Here is a 16,271-nt window from a genome sequence, read left to right as displayed (position 1 = left end):
ACACAAATTGCTGACGAATTTGCATTTTGTCATCTATTGTACGTTAGCTTTGTTGTACAAACTAACTTATTTGGTTTCCGCTGAAAAAAATATATAACTCCAACATTTTCTCATTGTTAGTACTACTGAATCCAACACACATTTCTTCAAATATCTCGAAAACTCATTTCTGCAGATACTGCCGCTTACCTGCCCACGGCAGTACACACGAGAGACATACAGGTCTGAAGCTCATTCATTTGGAGCTTTTTTTTTTTTTTTGTAATACCCAACTCAGAATCAAAAAATCTTGGAGTAAACAACTAATCACCCCCTCTCCCCCCCCTTAGGGTAGGAATTTTCCCCTCAAATTTATAGGGGAATTACTTCAGGCTATACCCTTTCTAATAAAAAAAGAATATTCAAAATCGGACTATTCTGTAAAAAGTTATGTGTGGTCATACATTAAAAAAAAAATATACGTGTCGACTTGAGAACCTCCTCCGTTTTTCGTCGGTTAAAAATAGTATGTCACCATCACTAAACTTCGCCCTATTTTTTCATACAAATCCTGAATATAAAAAATGTTTGACGACTGGCACTGAAAACTAACCCTAATCACAAGTAACAGAGATTGAGAGGTCTACACTGCCGTGTGCAGGTAAAGGGCTATAACTGCAATTTTATCTTTTTTTTTTTTTGCATTTTGTCATCATTGTTTGTACGTTAGCTTTGTTGTACAAATAAACTTATTTGGTTTCCGCTAAAAAAATATAATTCCAACATTTCCCAGTTGATAGTACTGAATCCAGCGCACAATTCTTCAAATATCTCGAAAACTCATTTCTGCAGATACTGTCGTTTACCTGCTCAAGAGAGTACACACGAGAGACATACAAGTCTGCATCTCATTCATCGTGAGGTTTTTTTTTTTTTTTTTGTTATACCCAATTCAGCATCAAAAAATCTTAGAGTGAACTACTAATCGCCCCCCTTTCCCCACCCTTAGGGAAGGATTTTTTCCCTCAAATTTATATAGGAACAACTTCAGGCTATACCCTTTCCAATAAAAAAAAGAATATTCTAAATCGGACTATTCTGTAAAAAGTTATGTGTGGTCATATATAAAAAAATCTGTGAGTGAACAACAAATCTCCCCCTTTTCCCACCCTTAGGGTAGGAATTTTTTCTCCAAATTTATATGAGATCAACTTCAGGGTATAACCTTTCCAATAAAAAAAGAATTATCAAAATCGGACTATTTTGTAAAAAGTTATGTGTGGTCATACATTAAAAATCTGTGAGTGAACAACAAATCACCCCCTTTTCCCACCCTTAGGGTAGGAATTTTTTTTCAAAATTTTTATGGGACCACCTTCGGGGTATACCCTTTCCAATAAAAAAAGAATTAGCAAAATCAGACTGTTCTGTAAAAAGTTATGCGTGGTCATACATTAAAAAAATATATATATACGTGTCGAATTGAGAACCTCCTCCGTTTTTTCGTCGGTTAAAAATACATAATAGAGCTTTAAAAGGGAAAAAATGTCTTAATTCGATAACCATCTTCAAGAATTCAAGATTACTAGGATAAATTTCAATGCAGACATCGATTTGACTTTAATTCAGTAGCATATATAAAAATTGATGCATTCCTCATTCACTTTGGTGAAGAAAAATCTTGACTTATAATTGTGTGTTTTTCTTTCTTTTCATGTTGTTTATATGTAAAAACAGTGTCTTTATTTACATTTGTAGTTATAACTCAATAGTTTTAAATAATTTAAGAGAAATAGAATACTACTTTTAAGAAAATCAAAAACAACGAACTAGAACGAAGAACGCAGTTGAAGCAGTGAACAGCAAAGAAAGGACAAACAGAAGCTGGCAGAGCATCTGCGATGTTTGCACTTGAAGGCATTTCGCAATTTCCAAGGCCATTTTACTTATTATACATTACGTATTTATTTCTAGTTTAATTAGAGTTTAATTTCAAGCATTCATAGATTCAAATGAGAGATTATATTTTATCCTATTTTCACCAGTTTGGTTAAAAATCCGAATAAATACTCAAAATTGAAGTCAAATGGGCAGCTAGAGATATTTGATTTAGCTGAAATTTTTCAGGATAAATAGGCTTGGTAAGAGGCAACTTTCACAAACAAATAGGCACTGCATATTTCTCAATTTCATTTTTTTTCACTCCATCCTAATGAATAAACTTACTGTTGCATTGCACTTAGCAGTCATTAATCATTTTTCGTTGCAGCTCTTTGTAGGGCATTAACACATTCCAGATTTCGTAATTCACATCCCGTCCAGTAAATTCGCATGAAGAAATGCAATTTTGCAATTTTTAAATGCCTGTGTGTCACATTTCATCAGATGTACCTATGTGTGCATACCTGTAACAGGCCGAGGACTGCTGATGGCCTTTGAAAAAAGTGAGAAAGGTGACCAATTTGAAAACAAAGGTGACTAAAAGGTGATAAAAAAGTAACTAAAAGGTGACCAAAAGCAAGTTGTTAAGAACTCAAAAAACAGAAAAGGATTATCCCTTTTTACTGACTTTTACCAAAATAGCCTATATGCTTTTCGTAAAGATTTCTACAGTTTCACTTTCAATAGATGTTTTAATTTTTTCCATTTTCTTAGTTTCTTCTTCACAATCCTTTCTTTTTTGTTCTTTTTGCTTCTGTTTCAATTCCAAATCCTTTTTCTTTTTACATTCCTCCATGTATGTTGTGTAATTTGCGTGTGCTTGTTGTGCACATTTAATCATTTCTGGACCGATTTGTAAAGAAAGCAAATGAGGATTTTCTTTTACAGCGTCTTTAACTATAAGTATGCTTATGCTGTTTAAAAATCTTTCAGTTCTTGCTGTCTTATTTTCACCAAAAAGGTGCTTTGAAATGGAAAATAGTCTTTTAATGTCAGCATTACCACGTGATAATGCAAGTGAAGCTTTTATCACCTTAGAAACATTAGGAAACTTTAGATCATTGGTAGTTGAGTCCTTTTTTGAAATGTGCTGCTGCCAGTAGATATCAATGGTTTTGTTTTCGGATGCTTCATCATCTTTTTCCAGCTGCAAAAGTTTCCATTCATCTTGCAACCTATCGAGTGGAACATTAAAAGGCATGATTTTGGCAACCTTTATCAAATCCTTACAGCTTCTAGATTTACTTATCTCTTTTGAATTCAAAAATTTAAAACTTTTCAGTAAACCTTTTGATATACAACTTTTTTTCTATTACATACTTGTATGCAGTCACACAATGCTTTTTAACAGCTCTTAAAAATGTAATCTTTTCATTTTCTTTCAGTTTTGGCAGTTCATCTGTCACTTCTCCACTAACAACGAGATTTCAAGAGGTAGTCTGTTACCAACTGCAAACAGTTCATCCGTGTCTACGTTTGAAAAATCAACTTTCTTTATGACAAAGGCTTTTATAACCCGAGCCTTAAAAGTCTGAACAATGGTCTCTATTTCTTGGTACAATTTATGTATCATAGGCGCTTGGCATTGAAAGTGTTACGTGAACTGCATAAACAAATCAGCAGATGAAAAGATAAAATGCAGCTCAGCTTTTATAGAATGTCTTTTTAAAACATTTGCAACAGCTTTATCTGACCTGCATTGCATAGCTGAATTCTTTTTTAAAGGCACATGTTTAAAAAAATAATACTGAAGAGCATCCCACTGTTCCAGTAGTCTGTTTGCTGCAGGTCCAAGGGTAAGCCAATGGATAGTTGTGTGCTTCAGGAACTTGTGATGAGGTGTGTTTAGTTGAGCTTGCACTTCATCGAAGTCCTCATAACGGGAAGGCCAACCATCAAAATAGCTATAAGTACTAAGAAGAAGTTCAGATGCTTCTTCACCTAAATACTGCAATGCTTTGACATACGCATTATGAATTGTATGAATACTGCAAGTACCAATATTTATTAGGCTTTTTTCTTGTGTCTCAAGGATAATAGTGTCAAACAACCTAAAAACCTTTTTATTAACATAAGGACCATCCAAAGGAAAGCATGAGACATTTATTCATGGATAATTACTCTCGGTAAGTGCTTCACATAGCTTCTCAATCAAAATTTCACCAACTGCTTTGCCCAAGAAGAAAGTTTTGAGATGCCTTCTTGTGATGCAACATTGGCTTTCAGACCAGTATTTTATAAAGTAAGAAAAACAACGTTAAAAAAAGCAAATTTGCCAATTAGAGCAGACACATGTTTCAGCATTACAGGGAACGCCTTTTTCAATGCAAAAGGTAATGAGCTTATGGATGACAAGACATCCGACTTTTGTCGGATGTCTTTTCATCCATAAGCTCATTACCTTTTGCATTGAAAAAGGCGTTCCCTGTAACGCCGAAAGACGTGTCTGCTATAATTGGCAAATTTGTGCTTTTTTTAACGTTGTTTTCTTACTTTACTGTTCTGCACAAAGGTATTTATTTATTACAATATTTTATTGTTCGTTGCAGTTCTTTTTTGTCTTTGACATTGGTAGTTTCATCAAAGCTCAAAGTATAATAGGATAAACATGCTTCTTTTAACATACATTCCCAAAAATAAGGAGCAAGTCCATCTGTAGAAGGGATAGAAAGACTGGTTCTGCTCATAGAGTGCAATTGCAAGCGATTAAAAAAATTTCCTGATTTCCCGGTAGCATAGCTATTTTTCTTAAACAACAACAAGGTGGGAGGGAGGCATATTTAAGGCTATTTTTTAAATTAATTTCACTGTTAAAGCTATCATTCAGATACTTTTCAAAGATTTATTTTTAAAAAAATTCTAAGACACGTTTCAAGAAAGGTGAGAAAGGTGATAAAAGATGCAAAAGGTGACTAAAAGTAAACAAATTTTCAAAAGGTGACTAAAGGTGAGAAAGGTGACTGACTCCTCGGCCTGCACTGTAATTATATGATTCGGCAACATTTGGAGCTCCATTTGCCAAGTTCAGATTTTCCATCCTTAGAAAAATTTAAATTTGGGGTGCCCCTGGTTTAATTTCTCAATGCGTCCGCTGAAGTACTCACGTAAGATTTGCACTAGTCAATATTTGTCTGAACCTTAGACTTTTCTTTTCAAAATTTTATTTAAAAGCAATTTCCAGAAATCACTACAAACTACTTTTTTTTATATTGCACAACTCGCTACTCTAAATTTTTTAAAAGTAGTGCAATACACTAAAATTTACTAAAAAAAAGAAGCTACTACAGTAGCGTCCCTACTTGTAGCGTCCTTCTTCCAACCACTGGTTACACTTAAATATGCTATTTTTAGCACTTCAAAAACATTTTAAGATGTATTTTCGTATTGACATATAAAAACAGCAATTAATGTACATCTAAATTACTCATTTCATTGAATAATCAAAGTAGATTTGTTTGAAAACATGAACAAATCAATACTAAGTAACCCTGTCAATAAGAGATCATGTGCATCAATTATTACCTTTTTCAACTAACTTTTCACAATCAGGATCACACGATATTGTTGACAGAACTTCCTCCATATCTCTGTATTTCCCATCTTTATTCCATTCAATCAGTAAGTTGTGTTGAACCATTTTTGGTAAGAGATTTAAATGGTGTAAAGTACTTTCATTGCTACAATCTTGCTAATATAGAGAAAAATGTTAGGGACTTATTGTTACACATATTACAAAAATTTATGCAAGAAGGAAAATGGTGGTATTTTGGAACAAGAAATCCTAAACGAAAAGAGTTGAAGTACCCTGCTGAGCTATCTCTAGCCTGAATGTATGAGGCGAGCATTGAAGTACAGCTGTCTTGCACGATGTTCCACGTCATCTTGTGCCTCAGCTACTGCGAACATGCCACTAATTTGATCAAACTCATAGGCTCTCCCACTGTCTCAAGTGATCCCAAATATGCTCAATTTGTGACAAATCTGAGCAATATGCAGGCCAGAGAAGTTGATAACCTCAATTAGTCGAGCTACCATGGCAATGGTTTTACACCATTCCTAGCATTATATGTTAGGATTCAAGTCAAAGTAAAATGCTTTCTCATTTTTTATTTTCAGATAAATCATTGCAGCTGAAACAGGAAATTAAAATTGGAATATTGGTGGTACTTTTAACCATAAATATAAACAATGGAAGTTTAAAACTAATGTCAAAAGACTTTTAAAAGAGAAAAGCTTTCATACTGAATTTTATTGACTAAGAAATTAAAGACTGCAAAAAGTTTTGGGATGCACAATGCACACAGGAATCTTGAATGAAAAATTTCAATAACATATACCTATTTATTATTGTTCAGTTTGCAAACACATAATTTTAAATATTTTAATTAAAACCAACATTAATATATATTTTATCAGCAGTTTTTGTTGTTTCTTGTTTTACGCATAACAAAAACCTTAGTTCTGATTAATAATAGCATTACTGGAACCAATTTTTTTACTATATTAAATAAAGAATGCATTATTACAGATCTTTCAATAACATTTACTACGAAAAGTTTCCCAGGTTAAAAAAAAAAAAAAAAAAAAAAAAAAAAAAAACAAAAATAGGAAAACTTTGATTAGCAAAAAACTATAAGTTCAAACAAAAGAAAATTTTGCTTTCATGTTTCATGGGATGTCTGAACAAAACTTAAAAATAAATTAGCAAAAAAAAAAGTATCGTCCCCAATAATTAGAAATTTTATTGCTGGGGCGGTAAAAGGAAGGAAAATTATAAAATATTCGGGAAAGGTGTATTTTATATTTTTACTGTTAAAAAAAAAAAATCCAAAATTTTACTCTCAATTACACCAGAAAATAAGTGAAGAACATTGTGAAAAACAAACTAGAAAAAAAAAGATTGCTTTGATGAATTTAAAATATTTTTAGTGGGATGTACCCCTATAAGTCTCCCAACTGGCTACAAATGTTAATGCTCATAAATTTTTCGCCAGCTTCCAAAAAGAATAATAATATAATGCTCTGTTGTTCTCCTACAAATAAAAACAATGGCAACAAATTTGTCAAAAACTGAAATAAATGGGGGAGGGGGGTTATCATTTCCAAAAAGTGGTGTGCGATGGGGAAAACGGTGGTCATACTTGGATTAAGGAGGTCATTTTACTGTGAACCAGCAGGAGTACTGCCAGAAGCATTTTTCATGCCTTTCAATGTAATTAATTTGTTCATAATCAAAAATTTAACTAAAAAAAAATCCTTATTTTTGAAAACTATGTGGGAGGCCTAAATATTGCATAAGAGCAAAAGTTTTTTAACAATATTGTTTGACTTCATTGTTTACATCAGTCAACTTGAAATATTAAAAAAAATTTCATTAATTAAAAAAAAATACATACAGAAAAAAAAAATGATTTTTTGAAGGAAATTATAAATTTTTGGCCTTGTGCCCCCACATACCTAAATAATTTTTTATTTGAATAAAATTTTTGTGGTACATGTGAGTTTGTAGGAGAAATTTTTACCAACTTGACATGTTGAATTTTCTAAAGTTTTTTTCGATACACTCTAATTTACATATAAATATACAAATACAAAAGTGACGACCAGCAACAGGCTCTGGGCCCAGCTAGACTGGTCTTAGTCAATTTACAATCCCCAGTGAAGATCAATGGCCCTCTTAAAACTGTCTACTCCTTTGCTCATTACCACCTCTTCCGGTAAGCTGTTCCAAGGTTCCACTACCCTGCTAAAATAATAATTTTTCCTAATATCCATGTTAGTCTGAGATTTAAATAGCTTAAAACAATGACCCCTTGTCCTGTTTTCAGTGCTAAACTTTAGCCCCGTAACATTTTTCGTTTTAATAAATTTAAACAGCTGAATCATGTCCCCTCGGTCTCTTCTTTGCTTAAGACTGTACATTTTTAGCCTTCTAAGCCTGGAATCATAATCTAAGTGGGAAAGTCCACTTATTAGCCTTGTAGCCCGCCTTTGAACCCTTTCCAATACATTAATGTCTTTCTTAAGATAAGGAGACCAAAACTGAACAGCATACTCCAAATGTGTTACATTTTTTTTCAAAAATTTTCCTTGAATGAGAAGAATCAATATATTATGTTGGTCTGCTGAGCAAACTGGTTTGTATTGTAATATGGGGAAAAATTGAAATTGAGTTAGAAATTGGCTTAATGGGAGAAAACAAAGAGTAGTTGTAAGGGTTTTGCATATGGGCATCCATATGCAAAATTGTAGGGGGGGGGGGTCTCCAATATTTTCCCCATGTTTTAGCAGGATATTTTCCTCATGAAAACTGATTTCAGTAAAGATTAGAGTTATTAAAATGCAACATTTTAATTAACTTATTCATTAATGGCTGGAGAAGAAATGTTTCTACAGGGTCATTCCATACAGATTCAACGAATGAGTGCACTCGACCATTTTCAATTTTTTTGAAACTCATATCCCAAAAAGATGCATATGAATGATGTTTAAAACCACTTTTATTTTTTCTCTAACCATAACCCTTGATTTTTTAGAGGTCATCAAAAGTCATTCTCGTAGTCAAAAATGGGACTTTTAGACCTTTGCATTTCGGCCAAAATCTATTTGAATTACATTTATGGCAGTTAATTTTACGCTTTGATGTTAAAGTGCATAAGATTATAGTCTTACATGCTGAGTTATGTGGCTGTAACTTAATAGTTAAAATAATGGCAACAGGTTCAGGTTCAAGGTCAAATGTAAAAATTTTACTCATTTCAAAGGGGAATAACTCGCGAAGGGGGCGGAAACACAAAATGCAATACGGCAAAAACTAATCACTGGAACTATGCTTATAAGAATATGTAACTGTTTCTGTGTGTTTTTTCATCCTTTACAGATTACAGCTTTTCAAAAATCGGAAAAATGACAAAAATGACGTTTTTAGACCCCTGTAGACCAAAATGGTATGAAATTAAAATAAAATTTCTTGGCACAATTAAATATTCTATTCAAGTACTGTACATGTTCTATGTATTGTTTTGTGTATTTGGTTTGTAAAAAAGATACAGGTCTTTGAAATTGAGCACTTTTACTAGTTAATTCACACACTAAAACAGAAATAAAAAGTGAAAACTTCATTGCACCTTCCTAAATTACGTAAATTGTGCTCTATATAATATATTATACTAAAAAAACATATTGTAAGTATAAAAAAAATGTCTAAATTTGATAACATAGAAATATTTGAACATGAATGAGTAGTTCATACTTGATTTACAGCTTAAATAGTGAATTTATAGACTATACTGATAATCTACACACACACACACACACACACACAAATTTTCAATGAATACAAACATACTCATTAACTTATGTAACTGTTCATTAACTTATGTAACTTGTCTAAACATATTCAAAAACATTATCTACATAGTTCAAAGGAAAAAATAGTGCATTTTTCATTTTTTGTGTCAGTGCAGTTTTAAGAAAATGAACTCACACAGTAGTACTATAGTTCTGATGGTGATACAGTATGTGGCGTATACTTTACTCAAATATACAACAAAAATAGAAAGAACTTTGTTAATTTATGTAATCACGAAACGGATGTCAACTTGAGAGCTGAATGGCATTTCTATGCAATATTACATGGTAATGGACAATGTAAGAGAATCAGAGGAATCGTAAAAAGAATTGATGCTACTAAGACTAGTTTGCAAGGAGAACTACTAGAAGTCACATTTTAATTCCTACAGAAATGTATACCTTCTACATTTTTGCTACTAAACATTGCATGTATTCTTGTGATCACTCCGTATATTAAACTAGCTGAAAAAATGCTGCAAGGAAGGTTTGACTATGCAAATAAACTTCCCTATACAACATCTAATCACTGCTTTATGACACCCTATTTAAATATTATCACAGTAATATTATTTTCCCCTAGCAACAGGTATGAAGAATAGTGTGTTACTAAAAAGACTATCAAAAGAAGATGCCCATTATTGTCAAAAAGGTTATTACATAGCTTGTGTTGATCAATAAATTTAGAACCCCTGTCATTGTCTTGGTCCTGGTTCAGTTTCAAAGTATCAAATTATGAATGTGCATTGGTAATGCATTCCAAAACGTCATATACTTGAGTCACCATTACAACTATAGGACTACTAGATGAGTTCATTTTTTCAAAACTACACTCAAACAAAAAATAAAAAATGACTTTTTAAAATTTAAATTTTGTACATATAATGTTTTTGCATATGTTTAAGGCAATTTGGACCTGCTTATGTACAGAGCATATGTTTGTGTGTATTGAAAATTTGTGTGTGTAGATAGTCTATAAATTAACTGCTTAAGCTGTCAATCAAGTATGAACTACTCATTCATGTCCAAATATTTCTAAGTTATCAAATTAAAATAATTATTTTTATTTGATATGTTTTTTCAATATAATATATTATACAGAGAACAATATATGTAATTTAAGATGGTGCAATGAAGTTTTCACACTTTTTTTTTCTGTTTTAGTATGTGAACTAACTAGTAAAAGTGCTCAATTTCAAAGACCTGTATCTTTTTTACAAACCAAATACACAAAACAATACATAGAACATGTATAGTACCTGAATTGAATATTTAATTGTCAAAAAATTTTTATTTTAAATTCCATCCCCTTTTGGTTTACAGGGGTCTAAAAATGTCATTTTTCGCAATTTTCTGATTTCTGAGGGGCTGTAATTTGTAAAGGGTAAACAAACACACAATTACAGCTATATATTCTCATTAGTGTGACTCCAGTGATTAGTTTTTGCCATATTTCACTTTGTGTTTTCATCCCCTAACCGAGTTATGATCCTTTGAAATGAGTAAAAATTTTACATTTGACCTTAAACTTTGGCCTGCTGCCATTATTTTAATTATTAAGTTACAGCTACATAACTCAGTGTGTGAGACTACTATCTTATGTACTTTAACATCAGAATGTAAAATGTTCTGCCTTGATTGTTATTCAATTAGATTTGGGACAAATTGCAAAGATCTAAAAGTCCCATTTTTGACTATGAAAATGACTTTTGATGACCACTAAAAAATCAAGGGTTAAGGTTAGAGAAAAAATAAAAGTGGATTTAAACATCATTCATATGCATCTTTTTGGGATTTGAGTTTCAAAAAAATTAAAAATGGTCGAGCGCACTCATCCATTGAATCTGTATGGAATGACCCTACATTTTTGCAAAGAAAAAACAGGGTTCATACTCTATTTGGATGAAAAAATTCCATGACTTTTCCAAGACGTTTTCATGACTTCAATGAAAATTTTCATGACCTCGTTACACGAAGAGAATAGCACTATTTAATCTAAAACTTGGTAATATTTGTAAATGAGCATTAGCAAAACGTCTATATGAATGCCACAGCCACATTGAAGCACTTACTCGTAATGGAAAAAATATAAGTGCACACTTAAAAAACTAAACTATTCTTATTTGTCTTCATCATATACGTTTAAGTAAAGTAAAAATGCAGTGAAGCGAATATGATGATGCTGATATGTCTGATATATTTTTTTTTTAAACAGGCAGAATGATATTGAATGGGACAAAAATTGAATGAGTCATCACTAAGTTTCAATAAATTTGCTTCAAAAGTTACCTTTTAGTGTCAACAGTGCTTTTATCATTCACTTCTTTATGTTTCCAAACCAGATCTTTTTTGAAAAAACCATTCAGTAATGAATCAATCTTCTGATTTAAAAGTATATTTGTTTTGTTTACAAATTTGCATATTTTCAAATGCATATAAATTAATAGGTTAAGAAATTTCAGAACACGTTTAATTCCCAACATTGAACTTAGCAGTGGATCGCATGGATTAGTTTAGCGTGCCGTATGTTGGGCACTACTGTTTTAGAGCATTAGAATAAATCTTTTTCTGTATTCTATCGCCTGACTTAAGATCTTTATTTTCTAAAATATTCAAAGATAAGTCAATTAAGATAAACCTCTGACAAATTCAATAATAAAATCCTTACGAGTGATGAAACCAAACTCGCATGCAATTGAATTGCTTTTTTTTTTTTTGAGTGGGCGTGGACTAATTTCACTAAGAACGTGAAATTTTGCTACTACAGAATATGAAACATAAGAAGTGTTGAAAATAACAAAAAATTCAAAATAAGTGATGTCCAGGCAGTAAAATCCCACCGCTAAAAATGGCAAGCTGCTGCGACAGAAGTGGATGCAACGAGATTTCAAAATTCAGATTTGATTTTTAAATCATTCAATTTTCCACTTTTAATAGCTTTTATGTGCTATACTGTTAAATCCCTCAAGATTTCTAATGCTCTTTTAGCTACTGTTCCTTTCTCTTTGTCCAAGACATTTTTCCATGACTTGAAATAAATTTCCATGACTTTCAATGAAAAATTCAATTTTCCATGACTTTTCCAGGTCTGAAATTCTGTTATTTTTTTTCCATGACTTTCCAGGATTTCCATGACCCGTACGAACCCTGAAAAAAGTATTGAAAGCAAGGCAGTTCTAATTTATAGGGGGGAGCACGTGCCTCTCCCCAAATGGGCGCCTATGGTAAGGGGTAATTATTGTCAATGGACTGATTTTTTAAGTGAGGTTCCACATGGTTCAGTTTTGGGACATTGCTGTTTATTATTTTAATTAATAATATTAGCGATTGGCTTTCTGCGAACATTAATATTTATGCAGACAATGTCAAAGTCCTGGGGGTTGTTGACAACATTGTAAAAATTTTTGTGTAACCTTACTCTATAAAATAGGTGGTAACAGCTGACACCACTACTCTGGATTTTTTTAACTGATACAACTGGTGTACAGTTACACACTGCTTGTGGAAGGTTACACAATAGTAATGTAACTATAGTATAACTTCTCACTAATTTCTGCGTAAGGTTACACCAGAATTTTCTGTATGCTTTCAGAGAAATCTCTTGAACGGTTACACATTAGCAAAAATTAAGCTTTCATCTGACTTGAACAATTTAACAAGTTCATGCTTTTTAACAACCAATATACACCAATTATTTTAATATACAGTATTTATTTATTTTAATATACAAAAAAGACATTTTTACAGCACAAAGAGAGGAAATGACCTGAGTGGTGTCTGATCCCTGAACGAGAATCTCATAGACGAGAGGGGTCACGAAGCAAGAGTGTTTTACCGCTCAGCTAATAAGGTCGGTTTTCATTTCGCTAATAAGAGTTTACCTGCTCTGCGTTGATTCTGATCGTTATGCATGCACTTTGAATTCTACTGAAACCATAGTGCAAGGTTCCTCCAAAAATTTAGGTTTCTAAAACAATCATTGCTACACACTTCAGAATCAGTGTAATGTTACAACCATTAATCTTGGTAACCTTACACATTTTTTTTACAGTGAATGAAGAACAAGAGATAAAGCTGAAAAAGGATTTAAATCTGTTTTCTAAATGTGCAGCTAAATAGGGTATGTTGTTCAATTTTGAAAAATGTCAAGGGCTTCATTTAAGTCATGATAATAAGAATACAAGATTACGGGGATCTATAATAAACAAAGCAATATACCTACAGCTCGGTCATGCCATCCAAAGACTGCAGTTTCTTCCTTGCTATGGACTCATCAGCTTGAGATGTTCTCTCGCATAAATGTTTTGGGATTGTAGTTTTAAAAATGCCATTTTAGTAGTGTTTTGTAAACGTTTGAGGAACGGAAAAGAATTTCAAGGTTGTCCCCATAATATTTTTTCAAAAATAAAGTCTAATTACTAATAATAAAATTGAAGAAGTTAGGACTGTCTTTGGTAATGTAAGGGTAAGGAAGGCTCTTCCAGGGAAAAAAAAATCTTAGAGTGATGTGTTAAAGATGCAAATGAAAACTATCTCTAGCAAACTTAGAGCAAGGGGTTTAAGGTTCGCTCCCAGAAATTTTACAAAGTTTAAAATGTCTTTTAAAACATTCTTTCAGACTTCTCTTTTATTGACTGAAGGAGGAACGAAAGAGTTCGGAGGTTCTCCTATTTTTTTTTTTTTTTTTTTTGAACTTATGAAATGCTAAGAAAACAATTTTTAACTTCCTTTGGGGCTTTCAGAAAAAGATCTCCGGATTTTTTCCCCCTTTCTACATTGGAGTTTTAAAAACGCAGTTTTACGCTATCTAGAGGGATTTGTTTTCCTGATTTTTTCCCTCAAACTGGAGTCTTTATAATGTAAATTTAGGTCATCCTTGAATTTAAAGGAAGGAGGGAGTGCACTTGGAGATTTTCTCCCGGAAAATTTTCAAAATTGAAGCTTTAAAACTGAAATTTTAAACTATGTTTGGTGACGTTCGGGTCATCTCACCCAGAATGTTTTGAAATTAAAATCTTAACGTTGAGGCAATCGTTGATGACATAAAAAGTGCAGGGGCGGTCGCCCCCCCCCCCCCCCGCATTACCATGACTGCCATCAAAAATCTGCAGCGATGGTGTGGTTTAACTCGTCAATTGAAGGCAAAACTTGTGTATTAAACAGTAAGTTACCAGCCAGGTCACTTACTGCTTAAAGCAGAAACAGTTGTTGATCTGGGTGACTCAATCAGTTGGGACTTTACATTTAGTCAGCAGTGCAGTACAGTAAGTAACAAAGCCAATAGAATATCTACAGGTCTATGTCACAAACTTTCAAGGAAGGTCTTCTACTTTTATTCAGAAGTTTGTAACGGCCTCATTTGAAGTTTACTGTTCAGTTTTGGCCTCCTTATCTTAAGAAAGATAGTAATTTATTGGAAAGGATTAAAAGGAGGATTGTGAGGCTAGTAAATGTGGGCTTTAGTCTAGATCATGATTTCATGCTTGCTTAATATGTGCAGTCTTGAGCATAGAAGAGTAAGAGGGGATATAATTCAGAAATTTAAGTTCATTAAAACAGAAGACATTCATGGACAAAGTTTCTGCACAGATTGAAAAACCAGGAGTCATTGTTTTAAAACCTCAAGCTAATTTTGAAATCAGCTACCTCAAGAGGGTCGTAGACATCTGGAATAGCTTACCAAAAGTAGCTGTTACTTGCAATGAGGTAGATAGTTTTAAGAGGGCTCTAGATCTTTATTGAAGAATAATAAATTGACTATGACCAGCCTAGCTGAGATCAGTGCCTGTTTCTGGTTTATATTTGCATTGCTGGTTAGTCTTGCATTTTCAGTTTAAAACAAATTTACAGAAAAGAGTAAATGAAATATACAAAATGATATTTTGTCCATGACTATTTCTTACGGGTTTTTTGTGCTTGCTTTTTCTGGGGTGGAAAAATCGGGCAACCCTAGTGCTTACAGGGGTCTGTCCAGGATTTTTCACAGGGTCCGTTTTTTGCGAAAAATCAAATAATTTTGTGAAAAATGAATTAATTTTGTAAAATATCAAATAATTCCGCAAAAAAATTTTTTTTTGTTGTTAAAACGAAACTTTAGAATTTAGAGATGGCACAAACTTCATCATTTAAACTTAAAGTTGAGTGTTTTCCTCTTCTATGTCGAGAATATCATTCTAGAGCGTTTTTCTAGTATTTGGCGAGGGGAGGGGGGGCGGCCTCGCTCTCTCAAGTATCAGTATTTTATCTACCCTTCTACATTATGTTACTTTTTTCTTGAAATATTTCTGTACAGTATTTAAAATAATTGTAATTGTAACAAAAAAATCAGACAAGGGGGTTCAGCATTTAACTTTTTGACCCAAGATGCTCTTAAAAAGCACAGAATTTCGTTTATAAATTATAAATTCCGTGATTTTAACAAAAATAAAAAGATTTTATTTGTTTACCTCTTAACAAAGCGTACTAACCACAAAAATTCGAAAAATCGGATTCCTATAGCGGATGCAAAGAGATCACAATTCTCAAAGTGAAGGCATCAAAAATATAACAACGGCTTGTAAAAGAAATATTTTTGATAAAATTATTTTAAAATTGCATTTTAGAGTCTTATGATAAACATATCATTAATAATCGATTCAGCATTTTAATTTTTAACTCATAAAAGAAAATGGAATTTTGCTTTTAAACTTGAAATGAGAGTTCTAACGAACATAATGAGACTTTTCATTTACTTGCATCCTAATAAAGTGAAGTTAGCTTGAAAAAAGAACAAAATATGATTCTCATATCGGATGTTAAAAGATTGTATTTTTCAAAATGCAATCACTATCACCTAAAGGAAAAAAACGGTAATTAAAAGAGTTTATTTAAAGTTAATCATCCTTGTTAGCATCAAAAATCAAACTCCTATAATTTTCTCTCAAAATAACAGTTAAACATCGCACCTTACCATAAAAACGCAAAAATTGACAAGCTGGTAAAATGATGAGAATATTTTCTAA

General features: G+C 32.4%; 1 protein-coding gene across 3 annotated transcripts in view; it reads right to left on the bottom strand.

Moving 5' to 3' along the window:
- Positions 1-16,271, bottom strand: part of LOC129231461 (phosphatidate cytidylyltransferase, mitochondrial-like) — a 128,834-nt gene that overhangs the window by 44,590 nt on the left and 67,973 nt on the right. For all 3 annotated transcript variants that reach the window (XM_054865783.1, XM_054865786.1, XM_054865785.1), the window contains exon 6: positions 5,443-5,608. In XM_054865783.1, coding sequence (XP_054721758.1) covers positions 5,443-5,608 — 166 coding nt within the window. The remainder of the gene's footprint in view (positions 1-5,442; positions 5,609-16,271) is intronic.

The sequence above is a fragment of the Uloborus diversus genome, chromosome 10 (genome assembly GCF_026930045.1).
Source record: "Uloborus diversus isolate 005 chromosome 10, Udiv.v.3.1, whole genome shotgun sequence".
Lineage (NCBI taxonomy): Eukaryota > Metazoa > Arthropoda > Arachnida > Araneae > Uloboridae > Uloborus > Uloborus diversus.
The sequence above is the reverse complement of the archived record's forward strand: the minus strand, read 5'-3'. Positions and strand labels throughout refer to the sequence as shown.